The 23831-nt window shown below is 51.7% G+C and overlaps 15 protein-coding genes across 15 annotated transcripts; 7 read left to right on the top strand and 8 right to left on the bottom strand.

The window, feature by feature from the left end:
* Positions 1–710: 710 nt before the first annotated feature.
* BAUCODRAFT_33014 (uncharacterized protein) lies at positions 711–1000 on the bottom strand. Its single transcript, XM_007677035.1, has one exon. It carries the CDS (start codon positions 951–953, stop codon positions 741–743), a length of 213 nt encoding a protein of 70 aa, XP_007675225.1. The 5' UTR covers positions 954–1000; the 3' UTR covers positions 711–740.
* Positions 1001–1117: 117 nt separating this feature from the next.
* Positions 1118–1724, top strand: BAUCODRAFT_33015 (uncharacterized protein). The gene has a single exon (XM_007677036.1). The coding sequence runs from the start codon at positions 1156–1158 to the stop codon at positions 1387–1389; it is 234 nt and encodes a 77-aa protein (XP_007675226.1). The 5' UTR covers positions 1118–1155; the 3' UTR covers positions 1390–1724.
* A 905-nt stretch (positions 1725–2629) lies between these two features.
* On the bottom strand, positions 2630–3990 carry BAUCODRAFT_33017 (uncharacterized protein). Its single transcript, XM_007677037.1, has 2 exons — positions 2911–3990; positions 2630–2859 (listed from the first exon to the last, which is right to left on the bottom strand). Exons 1-2 carry the CDS (start codon positions 3690–3692, stop codon positions 2835–2837), a joined length of 807 nt encoding a protein of 268 aa, XP_007675227.1. The 5' UTR covers positions 3693–3990; the 3' UTR covers positions 2630–2834.
* A 207-nt stretch (positions 3991–4197) lies between these two features.
* Positions 4198–4778, bottom strand: BAUCODRAFT_23611 (uncharacterized protein; the record flags this gene model as incomplete). Its single annotated transcript, XM_007676938.1, has 2 exons — positions 4198–4558; positions 4612–4778. The coding sequence occupies 2 exons, from the start codon at positions 4776–4778 to the stop codon at positions 4198–4200; spliced, it is 528 nt and encodes a 175-aa protein (XP_007675128.1).
* A 7-nt stretch (positions 4779–4785) lies between these two features.
* Positions 4786–5871, bottom strand: BAUCODRAFT_33018 (uncharacterized protein). Its single transcript, XM_007677038.1, has one exon. It carries the CDS (start codon positions 5795–5797, stop codon positions 5171–5173), a length of 627 nt encoding a protein of 208 aa, XP_007675228.1. The 5' UTR covers positions 5798–5871; the 3' UTR covers positions 4786–5170.
* A 1007-nt stretch (positions 5872–6878) lies between these two features.
* On the top strand, positions 6879–7487 carry BAUCODRAFT_52663 (uncharacterized protein; the record flags this gene model as incomplete). Its single annotated transcript, XM_007677176.1, has 1 exon — positions 6879–7487. A coding segment is annotated over one exon (609 nt), but the record flags the coding sequence as incomplete, so codon positions are not given.
* A 1304-nt stretch (positions 7488–8791) lies between these two features.
* Positions 8792–9791, bottom strand: BAUCODRAFT_575155 (uncharacterized protein; the record flags this gene model as incomplete). Its single annotated transcript, XM_007677553.1, has 2 exons — positions 8792–9613; positions 9663–9791. The coding sequence occupies 2 exons, from the start codon at positions 9789–9791 to the stop codon at positions 8792–8794; spliced, it is 951 nt and encodes a 316-aa protein (XP_007675743.1).
* Positions 9792–10032: 241 nt separating this feature from the next.
* On the top strand, positions 10033–12400 carry BAUCODRAFT_575157 (uncharacterized protein; the record flags this gene model as incomplete). Its single annotated transcript, XM_007677554.1, is given in 2 exon segments — positions 10033–10559; positions 10579–12400. The coding sequence occupies 2 exon segments, from the start codon at positions 10033–10035 to the stop codon at positions 12371–12373; spliced, it is 2322 nt and encodes a 773-aa protein (XP_007675744.1). The 3' UTR covers positions 12374–12400.
* Positions 12362–13204, bottom strand: BAUCODRAFT_33020 (uncharacterized protein). Its single transcript, XM_007677039.1, has 2 exons — positions 12561–13204; positions 12362–12507 (listed from the first exon to the last, which is right to left on the bottom strand). Exons 1-2 carry the CDS (start codon positions 13124–13126, stop codon positions 12429–12431), a joined length of 645 nt encoding a protein of 214 aa, XP_007675229.1. The 5' UTR covers positions 13127–13204; the 3' UTR covers positions 12362–12428.
* A 159-nt stretch (positions 13205–13363) lies between these two features.
* Positions 13364–14479, top strand: BAUCODRAFT_33021 (uncharacterized protein). The gene has a single exon (XM_007677040.1). The coding sequence runs from the start codon at positions 13433–13435 to the stop codon at positions 14345–14347; it is 915 nt and encodes a 304-aa protein (XP_007675230.1). The 5' UTR covers positions 13364–13432; the 3' UTR covers positions 14348–14479.
* A 281-nt stretch (positions 14480–14760) lies between these two features.
* Positions 14761–17952, top strand: BAUCODRAFT_130481 (uncharacterized protein; the record flags this gene model as incomplete). Its single annotated transcript, XM_007677555.1, has 5 exons — positions 14761–14780; positions 14831–14978; positions 15141–15298; positions 15369–15430; positions 15472–17952. 5 exons carry the CDS (start codon positions 14761–14763, stop codon positions 17808–17810), a joined length of 2727 nt encoding a protein of 908 aa, XP_007675745.1. The 3' UTR covers positions 17811–17952.
* Positions 17953–18295: 343 nt separating this feature from the next.
* On the bottom strand, positions 18296–18913 carry BAUCODRAFT_446274 (uncharacterized protein). The gene has a single exon (XM_007677556.1). It carries the CDS (start codon positions 18805–18807, stop codon positions 18391–18393), a length of 417 nt encoding a protein of 138 aa, XP_007675746.1. The 5' UTR covers positions 18808–18913; the 3' UTR covers positions 18296–18390.
* Positions 18914–19427: 514 nt separating this feature from the next.
* On the top strand, positions 19428–20355 carry BAUCODRAFT_33023 (uncharacterized protein). Its single transcript, XM_007677041.1, has 2 exons — positions 19428–19753; positions 19805–20355. Exons 1-2 carry the CDS (start codon positions 19546–19548, stop codon positions 20314–20316), a joined length of 720 nt encoding a protein of 239 aa, XP_007675231.1. The 5' UTR covers positions 19428–19545; the 3' UTR covers positions 20317–20355.
* BAUCODRAFT_575163 (uncharacterized protein) lies at positions 20341–21448 on the bottom strand. The gene is made up of 2 exons (XM_007677557.1): positions 20823–21448; positions 20341–20796 (listed from the first exon to the last, which is right to left on the bottom strand). Exons 1-2 carry the CDS (start codon positions 21436–21438, stop codon positions 20366–20368), a joined length of 1047 nt encoding a protein of 348 aa, XP_007675747.1. The 5' UTR covers positions 21439–21448; the 3' UTR covers positions 20341–20365.
* A 291-nt stretch (positions 21449–21739) lies between these two features.
* BAUCODRAFT_23621 (uncharacterized protein) lies at positions 21740–23827 on the top strand (the record flags this gene model as incomplete). The annotated part of the gene is made up of 7 exons (XM_007676939.1): positions 21740–22219; positions 22267–23115; positions 23152–23302; positions 23357–23490; positions 23551–23673; positions 23698–23710; positions 23772–23827. 7 exons carry the CDS (start codon positions 21740–21742, stop codon positions 23825–23827), a joined length of 1806 nt encoding a protein of 601 aa, XP_007675129.1.
* Between the last annotated feature and the right edge of the window lie 4 nt (positions 23828–23831).

Genomic DNA, 23831 nt, shown 5'->3' on the forward strand with positions numbered 1-23831 from the left:
ACCAACGCTTTCAATATGTCTGCAAAGGTCCTCTGGGTCTTCCTGGCGTGTTCGCTACAGGCGCCGCGTTTGCGCTTACCGGAGGGTGATGAGGTTACATCCTCGGTGCCGCATCCAAGCTCTTCCACGCCGCACTCCAAGACGCAATCGCGTTCAGCGATCCTCTGGAGACAGCTTGCTGTGGGCTGATTGTCAGCAAAGAGCGCACATGGGCTTGTCCCTAGTGAGCCTACCGTCGCAACATGGTGCCGTGGTCGAGGTGCGGTGGGTACTGTCACAGACTCGGCACGTAACTACCGCTGTTTGGCCAGCCATGATTGATTTGAGAGGGAAAGGGAAAAACAATGGGAGAAGCTGCCTGTTCGTAGGTGTGGTTGTGTGCGACATCGGCGTAGAAGTGGCTATATGCCACAGAAACGGATGGAAGACCCAATCTGTACGCCACCAGTGGCGCGAGAACGCCACTTTATACGCCACATCGCTCACCTTGTCCCGCAACGCAGTGCGTCCCGCGTCCCCAGGATGGACGGTACAACAGTAGACTAATGTACGACATATGCTAGGATCACGCAGTATTGTAAACACAGCGTTATCTAACAACGATAACCCATCCACGTCCTATGTTCGCTTCCGACCTAGCAGCGTAAGAGCTTCCCTTTGTATTGATATAACATGTTTGTTCGATACTAGTTGATACTCCTAATCCTCTACAGATCCTAGAAACATCAGTGCCGTCTTTATTATGCAAATGAATACCTATCCTTACTTAGAAGCGCGGTCTTCTCCGTTATATTGCTAGTGCCGCTACTGTATGTTTGCGCAATCTGTTGCTGTACGAGGTACCGGAACAGTCGAAAATTAGTCCACTGGAGACGGACAACCTCCCACGGAGGCGACCAGACGAGAAAGTAGACAAATAGTGTCGGAGAATGGCCGATATAGATTGTAAGCATTATGCCTCTATTCCTATCAAAGTCTCTAATTATGTTGTGTAGCTGCCTACAGATAGGCACCCTTAAATACTTCGACACCGATACTATACTTAGCTTGGACCACTACTGTAAAAATAGCGTACATATATCAGGATAAATAAGAAAGGGTAGATACGACACCCTAGACATCGACGTCTTCTCGACCTACGGTTGGATTACTACTATGGCTTTACGTTCCCTATCACAGAAGTGCGTGCGTCTCCTCGCTCATACCGACTCGATCCAGATACTCGATCTAATATCGACAACTTCGACAGCTTCGACAGAGCAGAAACGGGAGAGTGCTCGATTACATGATCTATTGCTGCTACTTGCGGTACAGCTCCGAGCCTTGCATCAGCGTCATCGTCGACGTAGGGCTATAGCTTCCTACAACACAGAGCAAGGTAAACAATAGATCGTAGAAGCGTAGTAAAAGTTCTGATCCAGGATACGTACAGCTGAGAAAATACAACTACAAGGATCTAGCGCCGAAAATAGAGACATTTTAGAGCGTCTGATCCAGGCGTCTAGTTTGTTATGCGAAACGGCAAAGAGCTGTAGCTGTGCAATTAGCGAGGTGCGAGCAGTGCTTGAAGCTCAAGACTTACGGAAGCAGGAATAAATCTTTATAGCCTAAGGCCAACCTGTATTGCATAGCACGACAGGTCCTTCAGCGCTGCACACTTAGGTGTAAACAATATTGCGTGGGTGCTTCGTTGCCTGAATGCCGAATGATCATACGAGATTAGACAATCAATAAAAGCGCGGATACAGTTGAACCTACGGTATGCAGATAGTCGCACAGCGTTACCTAGCGACCTGATCTCGACAGCATGCCTCGTCTGCCCACGGCCTTTAGACCCCATCCAACACACGTTCTAGAGCTCGGTCCAATGCCGGTCTTCTACACGCTCGTTTTTGCGCTCCCCCTCGCTCTCAGCGTAGAGTTTCTTCCAGAGTTGACTCAATATACCAAAGAAACCGTGAACGCGATGGAACTTTCTAGGCGAAGTCGGCGGCGGCTGTCGGTTGGAAGCATCTCTGCTTGATTTTGGGTCAGCATGCCCTCCATGCATTTTAGAGCTTGCCAGCAGCTTGAGAGTCCTTGGTGTCTAGTACCCGTTCGAAGTTACGGTCGGCCGCTCCTGCAAGCAAGGGGCGTCGCATGGTGGCAGATTTGTGGCCTCCTGGGCCTTGGAAGTCGTAGTCATCATGAGCGAGTCATTCCTTGTGGGAAATGTGTTCAGCAGGCGTTGGGTGCCTGTCAATTGTGCAGATGCTGTCGGAGAGTCGTTCGTGAGGGCCATGATCGTCACGCGATTGTCAGGTGCGACACGGGGAATAGGCATCCACATCCGTTATCAACCGCACAGGCAGCTCCGTAAAGGTACCTGTTCAGTATGGCTGCGTGTATTCCCTGTTTATGCTCACACCCTCAGCAGCACAGCATGTTGAGCCTTCTAAATATAGCCGTCATGTATCGGCGAAACGCCAGACTCGCACTAGCTTAGCCCATCCCAGTAGGTAGTGAACCTGCAATACTTTGTATACACCCTCTAGACATAGCTGGAGTCTTATTCCCCGACGGGTCTGCATCGTCTCGTAAGCACTGTTAGCAAAGAACTGCATCTGGAGCTCACGACGAAAAAGCAACATCAAAGAGTAGCTAGAATTAATGATCGCAAGGAACGAATTTGCAGGCGGAGCTCCGATCAATGTAATCCCAGAGGTTATACAACGAAGTAAGAGACACGAAGGTAGTATAGCATAATACTCGAGCAACGAGGGACTGACCGCCGCAGTGTAGACAAGCGCCTTACCGAGTCTACCTTCATCTCTATATTAAGACTATGCAAATCTTTACCTCTTCATAGGGAAGGTCATCCTACACGGTGTTAGCCAGCATCGACACAAACTAGATCTAGATGCGACATACCGACGTATATTTTCGCGCCTGCTACTAACATCTACCGTGCCAAGTATAGTAGTTGCAGGCCGGACGTTCGATGATACTGTAGATACGCTTAGGCGGTATACTGTTGGTGCGGTAGGTGTCGACGCTTTAGTGGCGTAATGCTCACTAACAGTGCTATCCCGGTGATGGCTGATAACACATGTGTCCGGGTCTGCAGTGTTATAGAGCAGACTCTCGTAGTAGCAGAGCTCGTCTGGACGTAGATCTAGCTCATCGCAGTCGTGGTAACTTATCGGTGACACTGGAGGCTTTGAAGGCGCTTGCACTGTTCTGTCTGCAGTGATACTAATATAACCTGCTCTTGTACTCGTATTTGGTATACTTCGCACGTCCTTGCTTGGGTCCCCTCCTACTGATATGGGCATCGGCGGCGAGATAGGGGGACGGCGCAGCGGAGCGGTATTAGATGGAACCGAGCGGTAGCGTCCTCGGCGTGCACGGCGGGCGAGTAAAAGCCACACACCGAACATGACGAGCGCAAGTATGAGCATCGTAGCCGCGCCGATAGTGGCAGCCTGCGCTTCTGTGAGCGTGCTCGGCCTCGCTCGCTGAATGTTCCACGCTGATGCTGTCGGGTTTGGCGTCGAGGTGACCGGTATGGTCTGGACGACGAAGCTTGTAGCTGGCGAGATCCACAGGACCGTTTGAGTTACTCGCGACGTCTGAACAACCTCATAGTGCGCTGAAGCGGCACTTTCGATCAGTGAAGATGTGTAGTTGATCATTGCGAATGTGTAGTTCATCGTGGAGAGCGTTGAGCAATTCCAGCCTTGGCGCAAGGTCGTCGGCAATATCTCTGCTGCTGTGTAACTCGACATTTGCGGGGTCTACGAGTGATTGTGCATTTGACTGGTTCCATTGTTGCCGATATATTGTCCTTATGCGACACCCAAAAGCAACTGCAATGTTGTATAAGCGCCGGTGTGCAGAGCCCCAAATGCTGCTGCTGCCGCCCGCATGCATATACACCACTCATGTTCCTGGAATATCCAGCAGAGGCGGTGCAGCGCTTACTCGCAGATGCATGAACACAATGAGTTTAGTCAATGGTGGCGGCTAAAGTACCGCAGCAAGTGGCGAGCATGGCGAAGCGCTCGGTGTGGCAATACGCGTGCTTCGCAGTTGAGGTGGACCTTGTGATAAGAATAAGACGTTGGAACAAGCACATGTCTTAGATGCAACCCGCAAGGAATTTACACACTAAACATCCTATCTAGGTCCTGTTCAATGTCTATACATATATTTTCCCTACAAGCTCTCGGCACCAGGTGCAGGTGCATGCGGGACAAAGTAATACGGAGCGCTCTGTGTGCCTTCGACTTGAAAGCATTCCCCATTTGCTTGCGACCTGACAGCCAGACATGACTCCTCGTCCAGGAAGAAAGCAATCGGTGATTTGGCTGTGGGGCGCGTGCCATCTGGGCAGGTAGCATGACTGGCATCGCTAAAATCTAGTCGGGCGGTGTTGCTACGGACATCATTGTCGGCAACGTGGGCATCGGCACTGAGGCATGGTGCAGTCCTACCCGGCCGAAAGCTGCAGGTGTTGCCAAAACGCACTGGAGCCGCCTGATTTTCTGCAAGGTACCGTAGTCGACAACGAGTAAGCCTTGTATAGTTAGTGTTAGCATTTTGTCATTAATCGCACTGAAAAGGCTTTACCACGGCTCCTGGAGTGTAGCGGTCTCCTGGACCGCTAGACAGACTTCGTCGCCAGCGGGGATCTGTCCAAATTCATAATCCTCGACTAGCACGTGCTGATATTGTGCCTTGTAAGTAGCGAGTACGTGGATGCCGACTGCAAGCTGGAGAACGATGTAGACATGCATGATAGTAGTACGAATAATCTACCAGAAGGCTACAGAGGAGAGAATAGCTATTATGCAAAGGTGTGGAATGTCGCGATAATGCATATTTAGATATCTAGAAGTGCTTGCCAGGACGCTAGGTGCCCTATGATCCTGCCAAGGTACTCTCATTTCTTATGCTGCAAAGGACTAGCCTGTCTCAGAGTGGGCGCGTAGAAATAGACAGTGATCGTTCTAACGCATCTTAGATATCTTGAAAGGGTGGCTTCGGGTTATTGGCCGAGTGTTTCAGGATTTGGAAGGTCTTGTGGCGGCGGGAAAGGCATAGTCCAAATTATTCCTGCTCTATTAGCGTTGACCCATCTACGCCTAAGCTTTACACAACAACTGGCGCTACTGAGTAGATAAGCCGATCAATAGGTGTCTTGACGACCTGTTGCCGTTGCCGTGCTACTAGACTCTAGGCACCTGAGTCTTCGTTCGACGCTTTGCTTCGAGACCGCGAAACCGGCATTGATGCGGACGTAAAACCTCGCTGAGCACGCGCTGCAAGATAGCTTCCGACTAGTCAGCGCGTCAATAGCGGCGAAAATAAGCCCGAATTCTAGCCCACGGCGCTGGAACAGCTTTTGTTGTCGTATCGTTGGGCAGTAGCAGTCTACCTGGACAGTAGCCGAGACTGGAGGCGGTGTCGCCAAGTAACATCGATGAAAGGGTCTCGCGTGTCGCAAGCTGTTCCATTGCCTGCGGTCGAAGCATTGCAGGTTGATAACGGCTAGAAGGCCTGTTACGCCTTTGGTTTGGATTGTTCTGAAGTGCATGCCTTGTATAGAGGGTGGGAAGGAAGGAGTCCGTGCTTGAAGCTCGTATGCAGTGACTTCACGAGAGATCATGTCTCGGAGTCTTTGAGATGCTACGATCGTCGCGGCGAAAGTCCGGCACACTGCTAGCATTTCAAGCAGCTGTCTCGCGGGAAGAAAGCTGAAGATGTGCTCAAGCAGTTCGATGATACACAGTGCTCGATGTGATGGTCGATCCATTGGTCTAATTGTGTGGAGGCTTGTGGTCCAGTATGTGTGGCAGCTGGGAGTCGTGAATCGCATCAGAAGCATCTTTGGATTTGAGGCCTGGTGAGGGTTCGGCACGAAGATCGGCAGCTATAAGCGCTTGCCGTCCTCGGCGTCTAACGCACAGACGCAATACAGGCAGCGCTAAGATCTTGAACCTCACCTCGACATACAGGCGCTCCCATGTAGGCACAAGTAAACCGTCATAACTCGGGTTTCCCCTATGCGAGGACTTCCAAGACCTACTGCACCTTAGCTAATAATGCTGAAATGCTATTGTCACGGTGATGCTAGCACAAGAGTCGAGCCTAGTATGAGCGGCGCGTGAATCGCGAGCGAAGCATTGGGTGAGCGTCAAACTTGCCGTTACAAGCCTAGACTTCTTAGACCCAACATGTGCGGCTATCCAAGAAGGTTTACTAGGACAGGTAAGAGAGCAACACCCGCAGAAATTCAGTTTGTAGCGGTCAATTCTCATCAGCAGCTACAGGTGACCTGCATTGCCTGAGGCTATGCTTCTATTCTCAGTTATATTGACTTGTCGATATAACCAAAAATAGCCTTACCTGCCCGACAATCGACGACTTGATACCGGTCTGACCCACAGACCAGTGGACCTGGTTACTTGCGAAGGTGTATAGCCACTGGCAACGGTGCTCTTCTTTGTTTCAACTACTTGCTATCAGTACTGCTTTGGAGATCTACACGTCGCTCTATCCTTCCAGCCGCTTCAAGGCCACTTGCCCACGAAAGCACTTGTCGACGAAAGCACTTGTCGATTGGATCCTGCGTCGCTTCCGGAGTTAATATAACAGGAAGCATGGAGTCTGCCGCTTCGTATTATGTGGCTTCCAGTCCAGCGATACATGAGGACGTTCCTTTGCTCAGCGATTGCGGCACGAGTGATTGCGTACCGACGGACCGCTCGCGCGGTTCCTCCTCCCAACTCGGAGGGTCTGGGAACCCCAACGGCAACTCGCGGATTGTGGCACTACCGATCGCAATACGAAGGAAAGCGCCGGCATGGCCCGACTTACGCATCAACGTCGCCGTTGCAATGTCTGTGGATGTCCCTGGCGTTGCTATCACTAAGAGGGAGAAGTCGTCGGCTGCACAGCTTGCACATATTATGGAGGCTGTCTATTCCGTGCTGCAAAGGTACGAAGAAGGTTGCATGGACTTGGACAAGACAATTGGTAAGGCGGAACGCATAAACAACGGTCAATGCCAGGCAGCGCATGCACTTCACCAGGCACTGCTTGCAGAACATATGGAGTACCTCAGCTGCACAATACATCCCTCCGCTACACCGGAGATCAAAGCATTACCGACGCAATGCAGGATGCTTCAACGCCTCTGGCAGCATGGCATTCGAGACTTTCTGGATGCTCTTCGGCTTCATGCGCCGGAAACGAATGTCTTTGCCGAAAGCTTTGTGATATCGTCCTACCAATTTTTCGGCTATCTTTTGGAAGTCGTACAAGACAAAGTAATGACCCCGTTTTGGCTCGTGTGCCTTGGGGAGCTTGCCGCGAAGTATGCATCCTTGGCGGTAAGCATTGAAGAACGTCTTCAATGGACGAAAATTGCACAGTCATGGTTGACCGAGGCGCTGTACCGTGCGCCCTACATAGGCCGAGCGCAGCATTGTCTTGGAGCGATAGAAGACCCTGGTCTTGGGCAAGTCGCCCGATACGCCGCCGCACTCTCCAGTGTTGATGCGGATTTTATGGCGGTCAAGTCGCTCTCATCCGTTCTTGCGAACATCACGGCACCGTCCTCGTCCGGAGGCCAACCTGAGCCCACTACGCCCACCAAGTACGCTGACGTCAACAATCCCAGGGTGGTGCCATTGTTTGAAGCGACGGACGCTGCTGTCTGCCGGGTGTATGACTTCCTCCTTCATGATCAGCCTGAAGCGAACCTCAAAGCAGCGCTCAAAGCTGCTCATGAACTACTACAACAATGCGACGGCTCCTGGTGGAATCTCAATGGTACCTTTCTCGCGTCGACCAATGCTGCCGCGATACTCGAGTTCGGTAGTCATACTAATCCCCTCCGCATAGCGTTCGAAATGTTTCCTCATGGAGCCACAAATGTCACGCTTGCACCTGTGGTTCGGCCAAGGACATTACGAAAAGCCCCTAAGGCTTCGCGGATACTGGTGCATGCTAGAGTCTGGACGCTCCAGTGTTTGCAAATCGCTCTGGATACTTTATCGCGAGAGTGCACCACGTTCTACCACATGCTACCATTCCTACAGGCTACGCTCTGTTTCCTGTCATCCACAGCAGAAGCTCATCGTCAGAGCACGAACGATCCGATCATTCATCGATCTCTTCATGAAGCTTTACCTCTCTACGATGTCCCTTGGGAAGACGTTGCCGCTGCGTTGAACCTGGTAGTTGGGAAGGCTGCATTGCAGCATCCTGCGACATTGTCGTCAGACTACATATTACAGCTCGCTATACGTGCTGCTTGTTCAGCAACATCCCCGGTACCGGTACCCCCCGAAGATCAGCTTCTCCGTGGTTCCTGGTGGTGTTGTCATGTACCCTTGCCACCATGCCCGACTTCGGACAGGTATGACAGTGATAACCCGCCAGATGCATTGACAAGACACGATAGGCTTTACAAGGTGCTTTTTTGGGGTCTACGACTTGCAGAGGTAAGCTTCTTCATAAGGCGATTCATTGATGCTGACGCAAGCCCAGACGACGACGCATCTTCACTACGAGGTTAAGGACAAACAATTCTGTGCAGCTACGAGCCCGGCAATGTCACGACGCCCACGAATATCGGGCCTTCGGAACCAGGCTGTGCCAGCTAGAGCACACCGTGGGCTGAAGTTCTGGAGGGTGACTGAAGCTATATAGCTCTTGACTATACAATGCTCGTACCACCAAATACTTCAATGAGGGTAGAGTGTAGCAATATTGATACGTAACATGACTACTCAAGTCACACTTAATCACACTTTGACGTAGTCCGCTGTGCTAACCACAAGAGGACCGTGCCCAATGATTCCGCCGAGAAAGCCGCCCATAGAAGCCCGATGAATGCCCAGCCACCGCCCGCGGCAACCCCGACCGGTGCTCCAAGTTCAGTAACCACTGCAACAGCTTTGTGTCGCATGTATGTAGCGAGGCTTCCCAGACTAATAGTCAGTAGTGAAGTTGGTATGCCAAGCCATACTGCCAAAGCGGCGATCGTATTCTTGTAGGTAAAGATCACTGTAACCACAGTGCAGAGATAACAGCATGTAACTCCTGCAGCGATTATGTCGAGCCAAAGGAGCGCTAAGAAGGTCGACTGAAGAGTTTTCATCTGCTCGTCCAGCTTAGGTGGCCAATCAAGCGAAGTCAGATTCACAATCTTTGCTACATCGCTATACGCGATGTCTTGACGAAGCATATACCCTGGTTGTATATCGAGCTTATCGGACAGATTAGAACAGCCAGTAACGTTATATCCAGGGCTCGGGTAAGTGGCGTTGGAGATAGCACTTGGCGTGTAGTATCCGTAGCAAACGCTTAAGAGATGGAAGCTATAAAAGTCGTGGAGTCGGAAAGCTTGTGCGAATGATCCGTGCACATTCTGTTCGATGTCTGCAACTACAGTCTCGACCTCATTACGAAGGCTGCAGAGTATCTGGCTAGCACCAGTTGTGATAACAGAAGCGATAGCGCCAGCTCCTGGAATATAGACTTTCTTTGAGCGAGGAGGACAATTTTTCAGCGTAGTAGAGAGCTCTGTGTATAGGTGGGAGCCAATCCGAGAGGTGTTAACCTGCCGTATTATCAATAGATGTAGGTCCCCATCCAAACGTAGAACATACGGTAAATAATGAGTAGTCCTGAGCGCTATGCTGAAGACTACTACTATACACCGAGAGCAGCAGCGCTATAGGTGCTAGGATTAGGAGAACAATAGCAAGTACTAGTCGCCAGCATACACCGAACCGCATCTTGTTAGAAAGTAATCGGACTTGCTTATAGAAAGACAAGCAGATAGGCTCGCAATGTGTTAGAAGGAGTGATCGTTAGCGCCGCCTCTAGAACGCTTCCCGAAACGAAACTATATACAGTAAACCTAGGCAGCGAAGGTGGCCTATTAATATAACTGCCAGAAATAGCGTCTAAGGAGGTATATAGCAAAACACAGATTTCCACTCTGCTATATGTTGGAACGTTACTTAACGTCCTAACATGGCGACTAGAGCGTACAACATTCCAGACGGAGGCAAGAGCGAGGAGGAGGAAAGGGAGGCTTGCAAAGCACTTAAGCTTGATATTAAAGACAAGAACAATGCCGAGCTAGTCCGGAAGACGTACAGAAAGCTGGCTCTAGAACACCACCCCGATCGGCATCGCGAAGCGGACGAAACAAAGAAACAAGCAGAGACGGCCAAGTTCTTGAAAATTAGTAATGCTTACAATGTGTTAACAAACGGCAAGAAGAAGATAAAGACCGACGAGGAGTCAAAGGAGCAATTTAGAACAACTATTCAGGCGTCTCTGAAACCCTCCGACCTCGCAGACGCTGAAACCGACGATGTATTACGGAGATGGACCAAAAAAGGAGTCGAGAAGCGCTCTCTTACCGAAATTATGAAGAATGTAAAGCTGGCGAAAGGGAGTGACATTACCCTTTGGCAGAGTATTTGTGATGACTTCCGACTTTGTTATACGGCTCCGGAGGATGAACGTCGGGAACGAGCTGCTGCAGGCACGTAGTTAGTCAAGCCGTTCAAGCACAGAAGCTGACGAGTACCTAGCTATATTACAATGCGTGGATAAAGAGCTGACCAAAGCACACTGTCACTTCTTAGCTACGTGGGATCGGGACAGCCCGCTAGAAGTCATCCAAGATGGAAAGGTGCTTAACAAGGCAGGGCAGTGGGAGGACGTGCCCACGGACCGTCGAGTGGAACAAACTTTGCTGCCGTCCATGATCTCCGACGCTCACTCATTCTATACTTCGCATTTCATGCAATACGTCGCGGATCCGGACTCGAAATCAGGCCGAGAACAGTATGCCTTATTGTTGTCCGGGCACCAAAAACTGTACAACGATGGATGGGAAGAGTTTACCTCCAGTAAGCGCTACTCGCTACTTGACAGCTCTAAAAAGGCGAAGTTGGACAAGAAGTATAAGCGCACTATCAACTGGGCCAGCATTGATCCGAACCTCCGTGAGGCGAACAGGCTCGCTACGATAATACAGTCTAGACCGAACAACGAGACGTTAAACTTGGAGTTCCGCAACCACCAGGCACTTTGGGAAGTGTTCGCTACCAATCATGGCTTACCGTCCGCTTGGGTCCAAGCTTTCAGGGAGAAACATGTTAAACGAGCACAACGAGTGACGCAAGCCAAAAGGTTACAAGCGACCGTCACCGACGAGTCTGCAGAAGAGAAGGATGATGCCATTCAAGCTATGCCACCTCATGGTGACGTCGAGATGCGCGATGCGGATGAAATCAACGACAGCGACGTATCAAGCAATGCTCATGCGGGTGGCAGCAGAAATGACGCAGACAGCAATAGCGAAAACGCAGAGAGCAATGACGAAACGGCCAGCGACGTTGAAATGGCCAGCAATGGGAGGGTATCTCAAAGCAACGCGGAGTCGAAGGGACCACTGTATAAAACCGATGTATATGTCAGCGATCGAGGCGTGCGCCGTGAAGCCATTGGGACGCTCAAACGTGGGAAGGGAGTGCAGGTCATAGTCCGCATGAACAAACCAACAGATAAACTCGCAATCTGCGAGCACCTGCCTAGCAGTCGATTCGGCTCACGCACCTTGAAAGAGTTACGCAGCAAGGGGGCACTTGACCTTACGAAAGAGAAGAGAGACGCAAAGTTCCTGAAAATGGTTGACGACCCGAAAGTATTAGGCTCTACCCACGCGACCCGCTTAGGGAAGGAACCAAGAGGCGGCTACAGGTCAGCGCCGATTACGTACTACTGCATCGAGGGTCAGAAAGATGGACAACCTGATAGACACTGGTATACTGGCACGCATACAAGACAAGTCCTCGGTATTGAGCCGGACGAGGATGTCGAGCAGGCAAGGAGGGAAGCAAGACTCCCGAAGATCGTCGGAAACACGCAGAAGAAGTACGCAGAAAAATACCGCGACAAGTATCGTTCGCTAGATCTGGACGACATTCAAGAGCAGTTGAACATAGAGCGCCGGAGGCGACGTGCGCTTGAAGCAAAGCTGCGGGGTTTCGATAGGCGAGCGCCTCAGGAAAGCGATTCAAGCTTAGGAGACGCTGTGGGCGATGGAACCGAAAGTGAGGCCGGTACAAGCGATGAGGAATCAGAAAGCGATCTGCTCTTTGTGACGCCACATCCGAGTGACCGGCTGAAAATCAAGGCGCAAGAGGACGCACATAGCGAGGTGGATGAGATAACTGACCTTGTTCATAGACTAACCACAGACCACAAGATGCGTAAGCGGTTCAAGGAGGCTTATGAGAAGAGCAACAAGAGCAGAGAGACTGCAAAGACACCGGTCAGACTACGGGGCCGGAGGTAGCTGAAGCGTTAACGATACTGTACATCATCACACAAAGCCGCTGGCCAGTCTGATCTCATCCAAGCTCTTCGCGCAGGTACTCCGGGAACGGGCTAAGGGATAGGATGTCGAAGGGATCGAATGCTTCATCGAGGCTGGCTCTCGTTAGTTACTGTATAGCTCTCATAGATTGTATGGCTGTCGTTACCTGGTGCAAACAGCGCTGAAATCTGTCCCCGGCGTTGCTTGCTCCGGTCCGAAGCGTGGTGACCACGGTGCTTGGGGGTTGGTATCCAGCGGATAGAGTGTTTGCACCTGTTTAGGGCTGACAACACCAGCGTTTGCATGCACGACAGCTCCGCGCCGCTGCCATGCTGGCGGACTCCTCCGAGCTTCTTCGATGTTACGAATGTACTGATGCCATTCAGCCATTGGAACTTCATCTTCGACAGTGATGACGACTTCGTTGCTGTTAACCAAATGTGCACGCAGTCTCCTCTCTCTCCATATTCTGCCGTCGAACGGTGTCGAGACTGTCGGCCTCATGTTTGATGGCAGCGCGATTTCGAGAACCCTTAGATGCGGTGTTCCGCTCTGCAGAAATACGGCAAGCTCGCGGCGAAGGTACAGGCTCCCTTGACCCATATGCGTTGCGGTCTTGACAGCGCCTCTAGGCGTACAAAATACCCCACCAGCAGGTAACAAAGCAGTGACCGTCGAGCAGTCCTGCACGAAAGGACAGTACGATAACCCACCACGGTGAGAACTTAGCATGTCTGCAATCTGTGGTAGTACGAAGGAGAATTGGTGACTAGGTGGTCGCAAGTTCGTGTGCTAACTTATGCATAGGAGGTGGTTACTGCTGCCGTCAAGGAACGTCTAGGTCAAAAATAGACACGTCAATGGCCTTGCTGGACCTGGACCCTGGACTCTGAACTCTTCCGGCGGGCAGCACGGTTACAGCAGATAAACTCAACTGAACTCTTCACTTTATAACAGGCTCCCGTTGTTCATCATTCTATCGTACCGCGTTGCTTTTTCACTTCGACTCATTGTTCACACCTTACTATAGTGTCCGCTATGCAGCGCCTGGCAAGTTGGGTACTAGGCCTTTTGATCTGCGTACAATATGCTTTGACAAGCGACGGCATATACAACGAGCAATATCTAAGGTTCAACGCATCTATGTGGAATGCTATAGCAGCTGCTCCAGGAAACGACGAAAGCCGCGCGCTTAACAATTGCCAAATGTTTGATCCGACAACTCCTGGGGTTGTTCTAGCTTCCGGTCAAGAATGCATCTACAATCTCCTCAACTGGATGTTCCTGGCGATTACAGGCTCCCCCGGCAATTACACTGCTCTTGCACAGTCAGGAGTCAACGGAGTACAGGAGATAGCAGGTGCCAAGAAAAGGGACGATGAGCCTGATTCGGAATTCGCTTACGAGGCACGAGATGGAGTCACAATCACTTCGAATCGTACACACGCATCCGTTCGTGTTGGCGCCGAAGCTAGGATCCGCAGATCGACTCCGTTGGACACGGATGGTCAATATTTCAACTTTGCGGCTGTTGACGGCCTTAAAGTTGAGGCGTACAATGTCGTCGGCAGTTTGAGTAGAGCTCAGACAGTTGACCTTACACACTACCTGAATGCTTTCGCTTTTAATGCATTCGAATACAGCGATTCCTGGAGTTTCGCTCTGTGCTCTTTAACCTACGAGCCGTTAGTCTACGGTCGTATAATCGCTGAGGGATCAGCACCAGGCACGAACTTTGAACCAATCATTATGATTAATTGCGCAAAAGAGATTCCACCTCGATCGAGCATTCCAAGTTCACCGGCAAGCCCCCTAACCTCTACAGCGACTCAGCCGAGCTTTACGTCCTCCGGGACGATCGTATCAGCTTCCCTTATAGGTTCTGTGCCAACGAGCAATCGATCTGCGACTTCTACCACTACCACATGCGGGGTGTCATCGGCTGCGACTTAGCTGCTACGAACAGCTCGGAATGCGTATCCTCCTATCAATTAACTTCACTAGCTCATCTATAGACGATTTTGTTTAGCTAGCCTTAGTCACTCATTCAACGTTACTAGTCCTTTGCAAACAGGCGCAACTAGGCACCGCAAAATGCGTTTCCAATCACGTTCTAACTAAGTGGCGACGAACCGCAACACGTAAAATAGGACTTTCCGTAATATAGGCGCTGTGACAGTTGCTTATTACAGTTAGCTGCTTGTGCTACAACGAAGTGGGGAAATACTCTTGCCTTGGTCGGCGTACAAGTATATTACACAACTTATACTTCCGGTGTGGGTAATTCCTCTTCCTCTAGCTGTGCAGTTGACTTCCGTAGCCACAGTGTGCGACAGCAAGCTAAAGGTCCTCAACCTGCGAACAATATGCCACCCAGTCTTGAGAAGTAAGTCGGAGTCTCTAGATGTGCTGGCGTCGCATACTCACCCGCACTAGCTACTCCGGCCACGACTTAGTGGCAATCCATACTACTACCCCACTGATGGTTTGGCCGGAAGCACGTCCGCCGCTCAGCGCCAACTCGCTCGACTATCTGGACGCCCCTTGGTCTCTACAATTTGATCCTGTCACCCAGAAGCTTATGGTATGCTGCGTATGGGAGGTGGCACCGGTGTCTATACAAGAGAAATTCTTGAGCGGACAAGGACGGGCGCGGAACGGGCAGTGATCTTGCAGAGATGTTAGACACATTAAAGCAGCGGTGATGGTACAATCACGACAAACGGTAGCGTACCATCAAGAATAGCATATCATTAGCAGCTCTCTGCGTGCACACATCACAGAGCATTGCCGTGATGTACCAACATACTACGCCACAGTCGCTAAGGTTGCGGCAAACGGGTGGAGCGAAAACAAGCATTTACGTGGCACAGCTTTCAGTGACGCCGGCACGTTGTATGCAAGGTACCCGCGGGCTCTGAACAGACCTTATGAACCTATGGCGAAGCGCGCGCTCTCTAGCGGTACTTCTTAGGACACTCATTGGTGTTGGTGGCGCGTCCGTCCAGCTGCCGCGCCAAGCGCAGAGTGTGATAAGTAGGTAGCCTTGTGCGACATGTCTGATGGGTGGGTTACAGTACGAGTGGCCTCGGCAATGCCGGAAACTTCCCCTCCCGAAAGCGGGAACGCGCTTACGCGCATTGTCGAATTGCTCGAGCGTGTGCGCACCAACTTGGATACTGGAGCTGGATTTGCTGCTGCGCTCGCGGCAGTCGTTGCTGACTGGTCACAAAATTCTGCTGCATGCAGAATTCTTGTGGAGTTTGTCGAGCAGCGCGGTATCATCGTCCCGGATACCGCTCAATGGGCCATAGTTGTCGAAACTGCGAGAGTGTCAAAGACTGCACGGCCGGGCGAGAACGAGAAGCAGAGAGACCGTTACGAGACTCTTGCGCTAGTGACTTTGCATTGGTCAAAGGAGATTGTGGAACGGTATGATATTGACAAGCTTGGCGACAAAACGTATCGAGACATGGCTAGCATTGCGCGGCGCTTTCCAGACTTCACTCTTGCTGTGCAACGCCTGAATTGCGCGATGCTTGATCGGCACATTGACCATTTCAGAAACTTCCGCAACCGCACACAACCAATTGGCAAGCACGACAAGCGGAGCAAAGTCCAGACGCACCTCAACCCTGTTGAGCCGCGTGATATCCAAATGGTTGCGAGATGGATTCGCGACGGCCAGATCGAGGTCCAGGGGCGTGCAGTGCCGGATGACGGAATCGGCGACATACCAGCGACCATGCAAGAGATGATACAGAACTTCATCGACCTCACGGACGAAGCGCGGGACATATTGTTCCCCGAGAAAGGCAACAAGACCTGCAAGCACGCAGGTGAAGGCCTGCGTTTCAATAACGATGGCCTTCTTGTCTCCGACCCAGAAAAACATCCCAAGAAACGGAGAGCAGTTGAAGAGCTTCCACGGAGAAGAACGAGCAAGCAAACAGCCTATTCGTCCGTGTCGGATAACAGCGCCTCGGTCGATTTTGGCAGGGCATCAGCCTACTCCTCCAACACGGAAGACGAAACGCAGCACCAGCTCAGCAGCCAGTACGCACTATCTACCCGCGCATCACTAGGCATAGAAAGCCCACTCGGGCAACGGACACTCCCCCCTTCATCTAGCCAAGATCAAGGCGACCATCTAAGCCTTCTGCAACACGATGGCATGCATGGCGTAGGAATGCGGCAGGTTGAAGAACGTGGCTTGGAACAAGACTCACGCCGTCAAACCGACCCACCATCACGTATAAACGGCACGGCGGGCGACAGCACGCCGTCCGGAAACGACACGCAAACGAGCGATGCCTCTTCCGATTTATTTGTGGCCCAGCACACAGAGATTGAGGCTGAGCAGATTGAAGCAGCTTTAGAGACGTCTAGCCCATCAGCTTCTGCAACTTTCTACAATGCTGCACCGAACGAGGAGCGCGAAGAGACTTCTCCAGCCTCCGACAACGGGACCGAAGTATCTGGGCGACTGTCGCCTTCGACAGTATCATCGGCTCATTTGACGTCCGATGGACCGAAGAATTCGGACACCTCAACCCCTGAGCCGTCGCTGCGCGCGAGCGATGATAATAACAACCTCGCTGTGGACACGCCAGGCACACCTTTCTTCGGATCCGGTAGCTCGCGTGTAGAAGGTGAAGGCAGTCAAGACCTTACAGCCATTCGCTGCAGCCCATTGCTCGGTTGTCTGTCAAGGGAGTCGCCGTCATTCGTCCCGCCGCCATTCGCTTCGCCGCAATTCGCCCCGCCGCCATTCACTTCGCCGCAGTTCGCTTCGCCGCAGTTCGCCTCGCCGCAATTCGACCTACCGCCGATATCTGGCGCATCTCTGCTCGACGAATTGTGGGCACCTCAACCTTTTGACAATGCTTCGTGCCTTCTGTGCAGTGGACCGTGCGACGTAGCACGCGGACGGCCGCCCAATTACCTGTCATTGAATAATTTACATGAGCTACACATAGAGCTGTCCAGAGCACGGCAGCAGAACCAAGAAAGTCACCGTCTCGTCGACTGGTCCCAACCCTTGCAGTGGGCCTCCGTGGGTGAGAATGGAGACGTTCTGATGCACAACCAGATGGCATCCTCCTCCTGGATGACTTTAGTAACCCAACCAACAGTCTTGCAGTCCTCAGAGACGCTTCCCAAAACGAGATCTCGTGCCAGTTATGCAAACGAGAGCAAGCAGTGTGTACTAATACATCACGAAGGGAATGCCTGGTGGCACAGCGCCCGTGGCCGGCATATCTGCCTGTTTATGTCGAGCGACTCTCAATTGCTTGCAACAGTCATCCCAGATGGCGCGATTTTGATTTTGCCGACGGTGTCGAGCAGTCTCGTCATGCTGATCGGTGGGAATGTTATATGGGGTCCACTACTGGAGAGCGACAATGTAGACTAGTCTGTACAATGGTGTAGTTTGCAATGAAACAGACCAAGATGTAGCATCATTCCATCACTTAGGTAGGCTATAGTACAGGAAGCCAAGAAAACACTAACCAGAACCTTGCCAAACCTAGCAAGGGACTGGGCGCTTCGAACGCTGCTGCGAGTATCTCATTTTGAGCTCGTTGGGAGGCCATTCCACGCACCCATGATCCATCATCTGGAAAAGTCAGTGGAGCGTAAAATCACGGGGAGCAGGAGCACCTTACGCCTCTCATAACGCGCTGCCAAAAGCCCGTCATTTCATGTTTGACGACCTCTTCCATCGCCGCGTCATCGCGCGGGCTCCAAACTTTGCTTTTTCCAAAGGCGCCCCGGTACATTGTGTAGATGTCGTCGTCAGTCATTTGCTGCCCGTACCTACTGTTGAGGAACTCGTGCACAGTGTGCAAAGCGTCACCGTTCGCGAAATGCTGCAGTAGGAAGCGATCGATATCGGTAGTCTGGGGCACTCTGGGTAGCGATGGGCCTAGTACCGGGTAGGTTGCCGTAGGATAGGCATTGCTGCTAACATTTCAGTCTCACGCCTGTCTCCGCTACCGCTGCACATACTGCGCTGCCTGGTGGTAGCCTGTCGCGGCCTGCAAAGCTATAGCGCTGGCACATGTAGCGCTGTAATCTGGTTGAACATTCTCGGTGTCTGCCCCGGCGTGAGAGAAGGTCACTGGATGTTCGACGTCCGCAAGTGAATAATTGGATGCGTTATGCGCCCATGTTGAGCTACCTTCCATAGCTGAGCTTTGATCAGCTATCGAGCCGTTACCCTGTATGTGCTCCATAGATGGGGTGGAAGGAGGTGTACGTCGAATTGTACGGAGCCTCCTATCCAGGTTCTGTTCTCCAAGGTCGTGACGGTTTTTTGCCTGCGCCATCGACGTTCTTAATCTATGTCGATGGCCTTGACCGTGCCGCAGAAAGGCAGAGGCTCGATATCGAAATGGGAAGATCAACATGCTGATGGGAGCGGACCCGCTATGTGTGTTTCACCAGTGTCTCGGGAGTGATCTACTTTAAGCGGAGCTGCGCCGCATGTAGGACTTGGACATACCAACTTCCATGCCGCAATTGCAACATGGCGCGTCCAAAAACAACGCTCGTGAAAGACATGTTTCGTAAGCGTAAGCAAACTTTGATGAGGAAAGCACACGACCTCGGAAAGCACTGCCATGCTCGCATCTTGGTGGTTGTCGAGGAGAGCAATGGCCGACATTGGTGCTATTCGTCGGAGAAAAGCAAAAGATGGCCACCGAACTGGGAAGAAATCGTTAGTACCATTGCCATCTCGATTAGGCAAGGGCGCTAATACTGGCGCAGCTGAAAAGCTACCCTCCAGCACTGGAGTGTACAGTTGGCGATGCTGTCAAGTGGACAACGATGAACTTGGCGGAAGGCGTCGCGACTGCATGTCACAAAATCACGTGACCATTTGTTCATGCATGCAGCTTCCCGCGCGCTGTCCGATTGGGTTTGCGCCCGTGATCCGCGATCAGGGTAGAAAGCTTAAAGCTTTAATTCAACCGCTATGTGAAACATGACCACGCGAACTTTTTAGCCGATAGCGTGATATTGTACCTGCAGTGCGCACGGTCGCACGATGGAAGCCAGGTGGGGGTAAAAGTTGCAGCTTATAATACCTCCACGTTGTCGTCTTCACCTTCTGCGTGATAACTCTTACAGAGCACTCAAGCAACATGAATACTACTTTGAGCCCGTTCCAGGAGCCGTCTCTGCCAATTCCAGTCCTTTCTCCTGCGCCTGTTACCGAATTGCAGGGTCAGACTAACATGGCCTCCAGCCCCTTTGCCATCCGCGTGCATTTCGCGGACGATGTCGAAGCACCTTCACATCTCGTTCGCCAGTCGCAGGCGGGGTTCATGCCTGCTGCCTCAGTCAACAAGCGTGAGAGAGTGCGTCGTATGTGCGTCGCACCATACTGAGAGCGTGCTGCAGGTTCCATGAGCTTGTCTAGACTGGACGACCTTGCCAAAAAGCCCAAGCTCTCGCTCACCATCGATCCGCATCCTCCTACACCATTTCCCCACACGACCGTCTTCGAGGTACCACCAAACAACACGGCGTCCTCACTCGACGAGCACGACTCTACCAATACTAGCATCGCGTCATCTCCGTTGAGAGCGAATGAAGGGGCCCCCACTGGGTCAATCGTCCGCGATGCAGCTAGGGTCGAGACCGCGCTGTTCGAGCTCATCCGAGAGCTGCACTGGCTGCAATCTGAGCTGCAGCGAGTGGACCCTATACGTGGCGATACGGAGCTGATGCTTGGGCGATGTCAGCGATCCCTGCAGCTGTGCCACAATATACGTCTTTCTTTCACCTACGTCAACTGCAGCCGGGCAGAACACCGTGACGCGGCGAGACAAGAGCTCATTGATGAGCTTGTTCCTCATCTTGATCGGTTGTTGGAAACTATTTGTGGGCAGCCATCGTCGGGAACTGTGTGACAAGCTTTGTACGGTATAGCGAGTTCTTGTGTATGATGCAAATCATTCTTCAGTTGATTTCGCCTTGTCCACCGTGCTGCCCCTTAAGCCACACATTCACAGCTGCCGCGAGCTCGAACCCAAGGTCATGCAAGATGGTGTCCATTGACTTTTCGATCGCATCGAGCTTAGTGCTCCAATTCCATCCCTGATACTGGCATTCTTGACACACGCTAGCGCGTCCTAGATGGGGCTTCGTGCTACGGAAGCGCTCGTTTAACCCTCCGATGTCCCATTGGCTGTCTGGTTCAGTCAACGGGAGAAGCCCGACAAAGCGTAGCGCGCGAAGGTAGGCCGCAAGATGCATGTCCTTGATAACGCAGTGGTGCGCGTCTAGTCCGTTGCTACGGACCTGCACCATTGCGGGATGTTGGACGAGTGGTAGGTGAAGAAGACTTCGAAGACGGTTACGGACGGTGTTTCGCGTACAATTAAGGCGTACTGTGTCTTGGTCAGTTACCACTTACTTCTCGGTGTCGTCTGCATACAATGAACCGGAAACCACTTAGTGAGCCCGTCAGCGCGGTAGACTTCCACATCCGTGAGACCAGCAAACATAATGCTCTCGTACACCCTAACGATCGTACTCTTCTCGCATGTCCTGAAAGCGACATTAAGAGTGTCAGCGTTGCAGTGCTGGGGAAAGTCTGCGACAAGCCGTTGTATCCAAGTAGAGATTACGGGCTTAAAGGCTGATAGGTTTCCGCTTGCCTCGCACAACCCTGTGAGCGCAACCAGGGTTTGCGGATTGGGTATTGTTGTGGAATCTGCACGTAAGTTACCCGTCCACATATCCTGTAGGAGACGGATTGTGTACATGTTCTCGTCCACTTCATAGATGGGAAGGCTTTGAGTGTGGCTGACCATGTTCTCGTCCCTTATACGGTGGCCCAGCATTTTCGCGGACGTAGCTAACATAGCTCCATCTCGTAACCGAATGACACAATCTGGTAATTGTGGTGGACTCATTTTCGGCGTCAGAGCGTTATCCAGTTTCAACTGTAACTCGCTGGCCGGCAGCCTCTTGTCCTCCAGTGATTTGGCTGGCGAGGGTGAGAATTGCGACACCACATGCTTTGACATTGGATGCAGCAGACGCATATACTGTTGCCGATGAGCAAGAACAGTACTGCAAGACGCGAAACCTGCGTATACAAATCTGCGGTTGTCAGTTAATACCGCAGCTATGGAAGGGTATGCAGCCTTCGCTGCATCGGCCACGCACCGAACAACCTTAACCTGGTTCTATTTTGGGTTGGCTGATGCTGTGCGGCAAGCTGAAACTCAAGCGAAACACTAGGTCTAGAGCGCGCATTTATACAGCATCTGTGCCCTTCTTACACCTGCCCATTGGACGTGCCAAGATCTTCGCGTTGCTCGAAGAATGGATCTTATACTCATCATCGCAATCATACTGCTCGGACCGCTGCTTCTCGCGTCCACTCTCCGCCTAGCGCTCCGAGTCGGTCGCCACTGCAGCCGCAAGGCTTACATTTGGCTGCTCTACCATGTTGTCTACCCGCGTATATTACCAGGCGACATGCATTTGGTTAACCCATCCCGCGCCGAAATCCTGCTACTCTTATTGCATTGGTCGATTACCGGTTTCTTCAACGCGTACGACATCCACTCAAGGACAGAATTTAGCAGGCGTGCTGGCCAGATTGCAGTGTTACATATGCTGCCCTTACTAGCTTCTCAACCACTAAGTCTCCTGGCCGACATCCTCGGAATGTCATTGCACACGCTACTCTATGGTCATACGGTTTTCGGTGTGATGGCAGCGCTGCAAGGTGTACTCCACGCTATTTTTTCGCCCAAGGTAGCATTGACAGCCAGGAGCTCCAAAGCCATGGCACTCACGGTTCGTGAGCTTGACAACAGCGCTGTTCCATTACTGATTCACGCCAGTTACTAATCGCACTTCTGCTGCTTGCGTTTCTTCCGGTCGTGAAATCTCGCGTCTACGAGATCTTCCTCCGCACCCACGTCTTGTTTTCCATTGCCCTTGCCGTCACGACGTGGATTCACATCGGCAACGAAGTGATATTGAAGAGGTCACTGCTGGTCGCCTACGCTATGTGCATTGCAAGTGGGCTATGGCGGACCTGCTATACAGTCCGCAGCAATATCCATTTCAGGACTTCTCGAATCACCTCCGTGAGCGATGTGATCGACGGTAAGCTCGCAACAATCCTAGAGCTCCAGCTTCCGAGGGACCTGCACTTTAAACCCGGCCAATACGTCTATATAACGTTGGTCAAAAGGCGCTCTACCTGCCGGACAGAAGATGCGCGGCAAATACCGTCCAAGCAACTAGAGCTCTGCGTGGTCCGCATGCTTCAATGTGTACGCTGGGCAGTGCAGCGTCACCCTTTTGTCATCACTTGGTGGCAAGATAGCATGCACAAGAGCTCTACAGAAAGGATGTATGTCGCTATCGGACAACAGCACGGCTGGACAAGGGAAGTTACAGCTGCATCAACAGAACTGAATAGTGCATATGCTTGGCTTGACGGGCCTTACGGACACAACATTCGCTTTGAAGAATATGGAGCAGTCCTATTCTTCGCAACAGGCGCGGGAATTTTCGCCGTGCAGCCGTACCTCAAAGGACTAACCCGTCTGATCCAAGCTGGCCGCGCGAAGATCCGTCGACTTACAATCGTGTGGGTGACGGATGTTCTTACCGAGAAAGTCCCTGAATGGATGGAAACCCTTCTGCACGATAGCTATATCGAGCGAGACGCAAGTCTGCCCGTTCTGAATTTGGAAGACCGCTGACAGACCGCGCAGCTGTTGCGTATTGCTATTCACCAGCTCGACAAAGCCGGAAAATCTATCGAAAAATGTGGTGCCCGCTTGATAGTGCACAAGAACACCCAGCCCAATATCGATGAGTACTTGCAAGAGCAAGTGAATCATGGGCGTACGACAGCTGTGGCTTGTAAGTCATAGGCGAATCAATGATTGGAAGTGCGACATCTGATTGCCATGACAGTTTCCGTCCACGCACGCCTGCGCTTTGAGATACGCGACAAGATTTTGGGGGGCAAATCCAGGATATTCCGCCTCTTTGCTCTCAGCTATCAGCCCCATAACGCCGATTTCGACTATAGGCTAGATCAGAGCAAGGTAAGTTGGGATAAGGTTTAAGACACTGATATATCAATTGAAGAACTATTATGTCGATAGCACGCTTGCAAGCGATCTAGGGTTGCCGTCTGGGCCATACTCTACTGGCAGTGTTGCGTTATAAATCGTTTTCACGGTATATACTGCAAGCTCTGCAAGCAAGCCGGGCTGGGTGTTCTGTATGTAAGGATGCTGAAAAGATGTTAGCCAAGTTGTGAAGGTGAGTGAAGAGGCGTACTCCGATTGCGTCCACTAGCCTGCCCTCTTGTACCGTATTATAGAAGCTGAAGGCATTGTCGCCAACGCTCTGCTGAGAGATTGTGCCACTGGGCCCTGATGGG

Source organism: Baudoinia panamericana (assembly GCF_000338955.1).
Source record: "Baudoinia panamericana UAMH 10762 unplaced genomic scaffold BAUCOscaffold_5, whole genome shotgun sequence".
Lineage (NCBI taxonomy): Eukaryota > Fungi > Ascomycota > Dothideomycetes > Mycosphaerellales > Teratosphaeriaceae > Baudoinia > Baudoinia panamericana.

Bases quoted from the DNA above. Each gene is read 5' to 3' on its own strand.
- BAUCODRAFT_33014 (XM_007677035.1), bottom strand. From the start codon at position 953: ATGCTTACAATCTATATCGGCCATTCTCCGACACTATTTGTCTACTTT.
- BAUCODRAFT_33015 (XM_007677036.1), top strand. From the start codon at position 1,156: ATGGCTTTACGTTCCCTATCACAGAAGTGCGTGCGTCTCCTCGCTCAT.
- BAUCODRAFT_33017 (XM_007677037.1), bottom strand. From the start codon at position 3,692: ATGAACTACACATTCGCAATGATCAACTACACATCTTCACTGATCGAA. The intron at 2,860-2,910 runs GTATGTCGCATC...AACACCGTGTAG, and splicing joins AGGCGCGAAAATATACGTCG to GATGACCTTCCCTATGAAGA.
- BAUCODRAFT_33018 (XM_007677038.1), bottom strand. From the start codon at position 5,797: ATGGATCGACCATCACATCGAGCACTGTGTATCATCGAACTGCTTGAG.
- BAUCODRAFT_33020 (XM_007677039.1), bottom strand. From the start codon at position 13,126: ATGCTAAGTTCTCACCGTGGTGGGTTATCGTACTGTCCTTTCGTGCAG. The intron at 12,508-12,560 runs GTAACGACAGCC...AACGAGAGCCAG, and splicing joins TTCAGCGCTGTTTGCACCAG to CCTCGATGAAGCATTCGATC.
- BAUCODRAFT_33021 (XM_007677040.1), top strand. From the start codon at position 13,433: ATGCAGCGCCTGGCAAGTTGGGTACTAGGCCTTTTGATCTGCGTACAA.
- BAUCODRAFT_446274 (XM_007677556.1), bottom strand. From the start codon at position 18,807: ATGTTGATCTTCCCATTTCGATATCGAGCCTCTGCCTTTCTGCGGCAC.
- BAUCODRAFT_33023 (XM_007677041.1), top strand. From the start codon at position 19,546: ATGAATACTACTTTGAGCCCGTTCCAGGAGCCGTCTCTGCCAATTCCA. The intron at 19,754-19,804 runs GTGAGAGAGTGC...AGCGTGCTGCAG, and splicing joins TGCTGCCTCAGTCAACAAGC to GTTCCATGAGCTTGTCTAGA.
- BAUCODRAFT_575163 (XM_007677557.1), bottom strand. From the start codon at position 21,438: ATGTCAAAGCATGTGGTGTCGCAATTCTCACCCTCGCCAGCCAAATCA. The intron at 20,797-20,822 runs GTAAGTGGTAAC...ACCAAGACACAG, and splicing joins TATGCAGACGACACCGAGAA to TACGCCTTAATTGTACGCGA.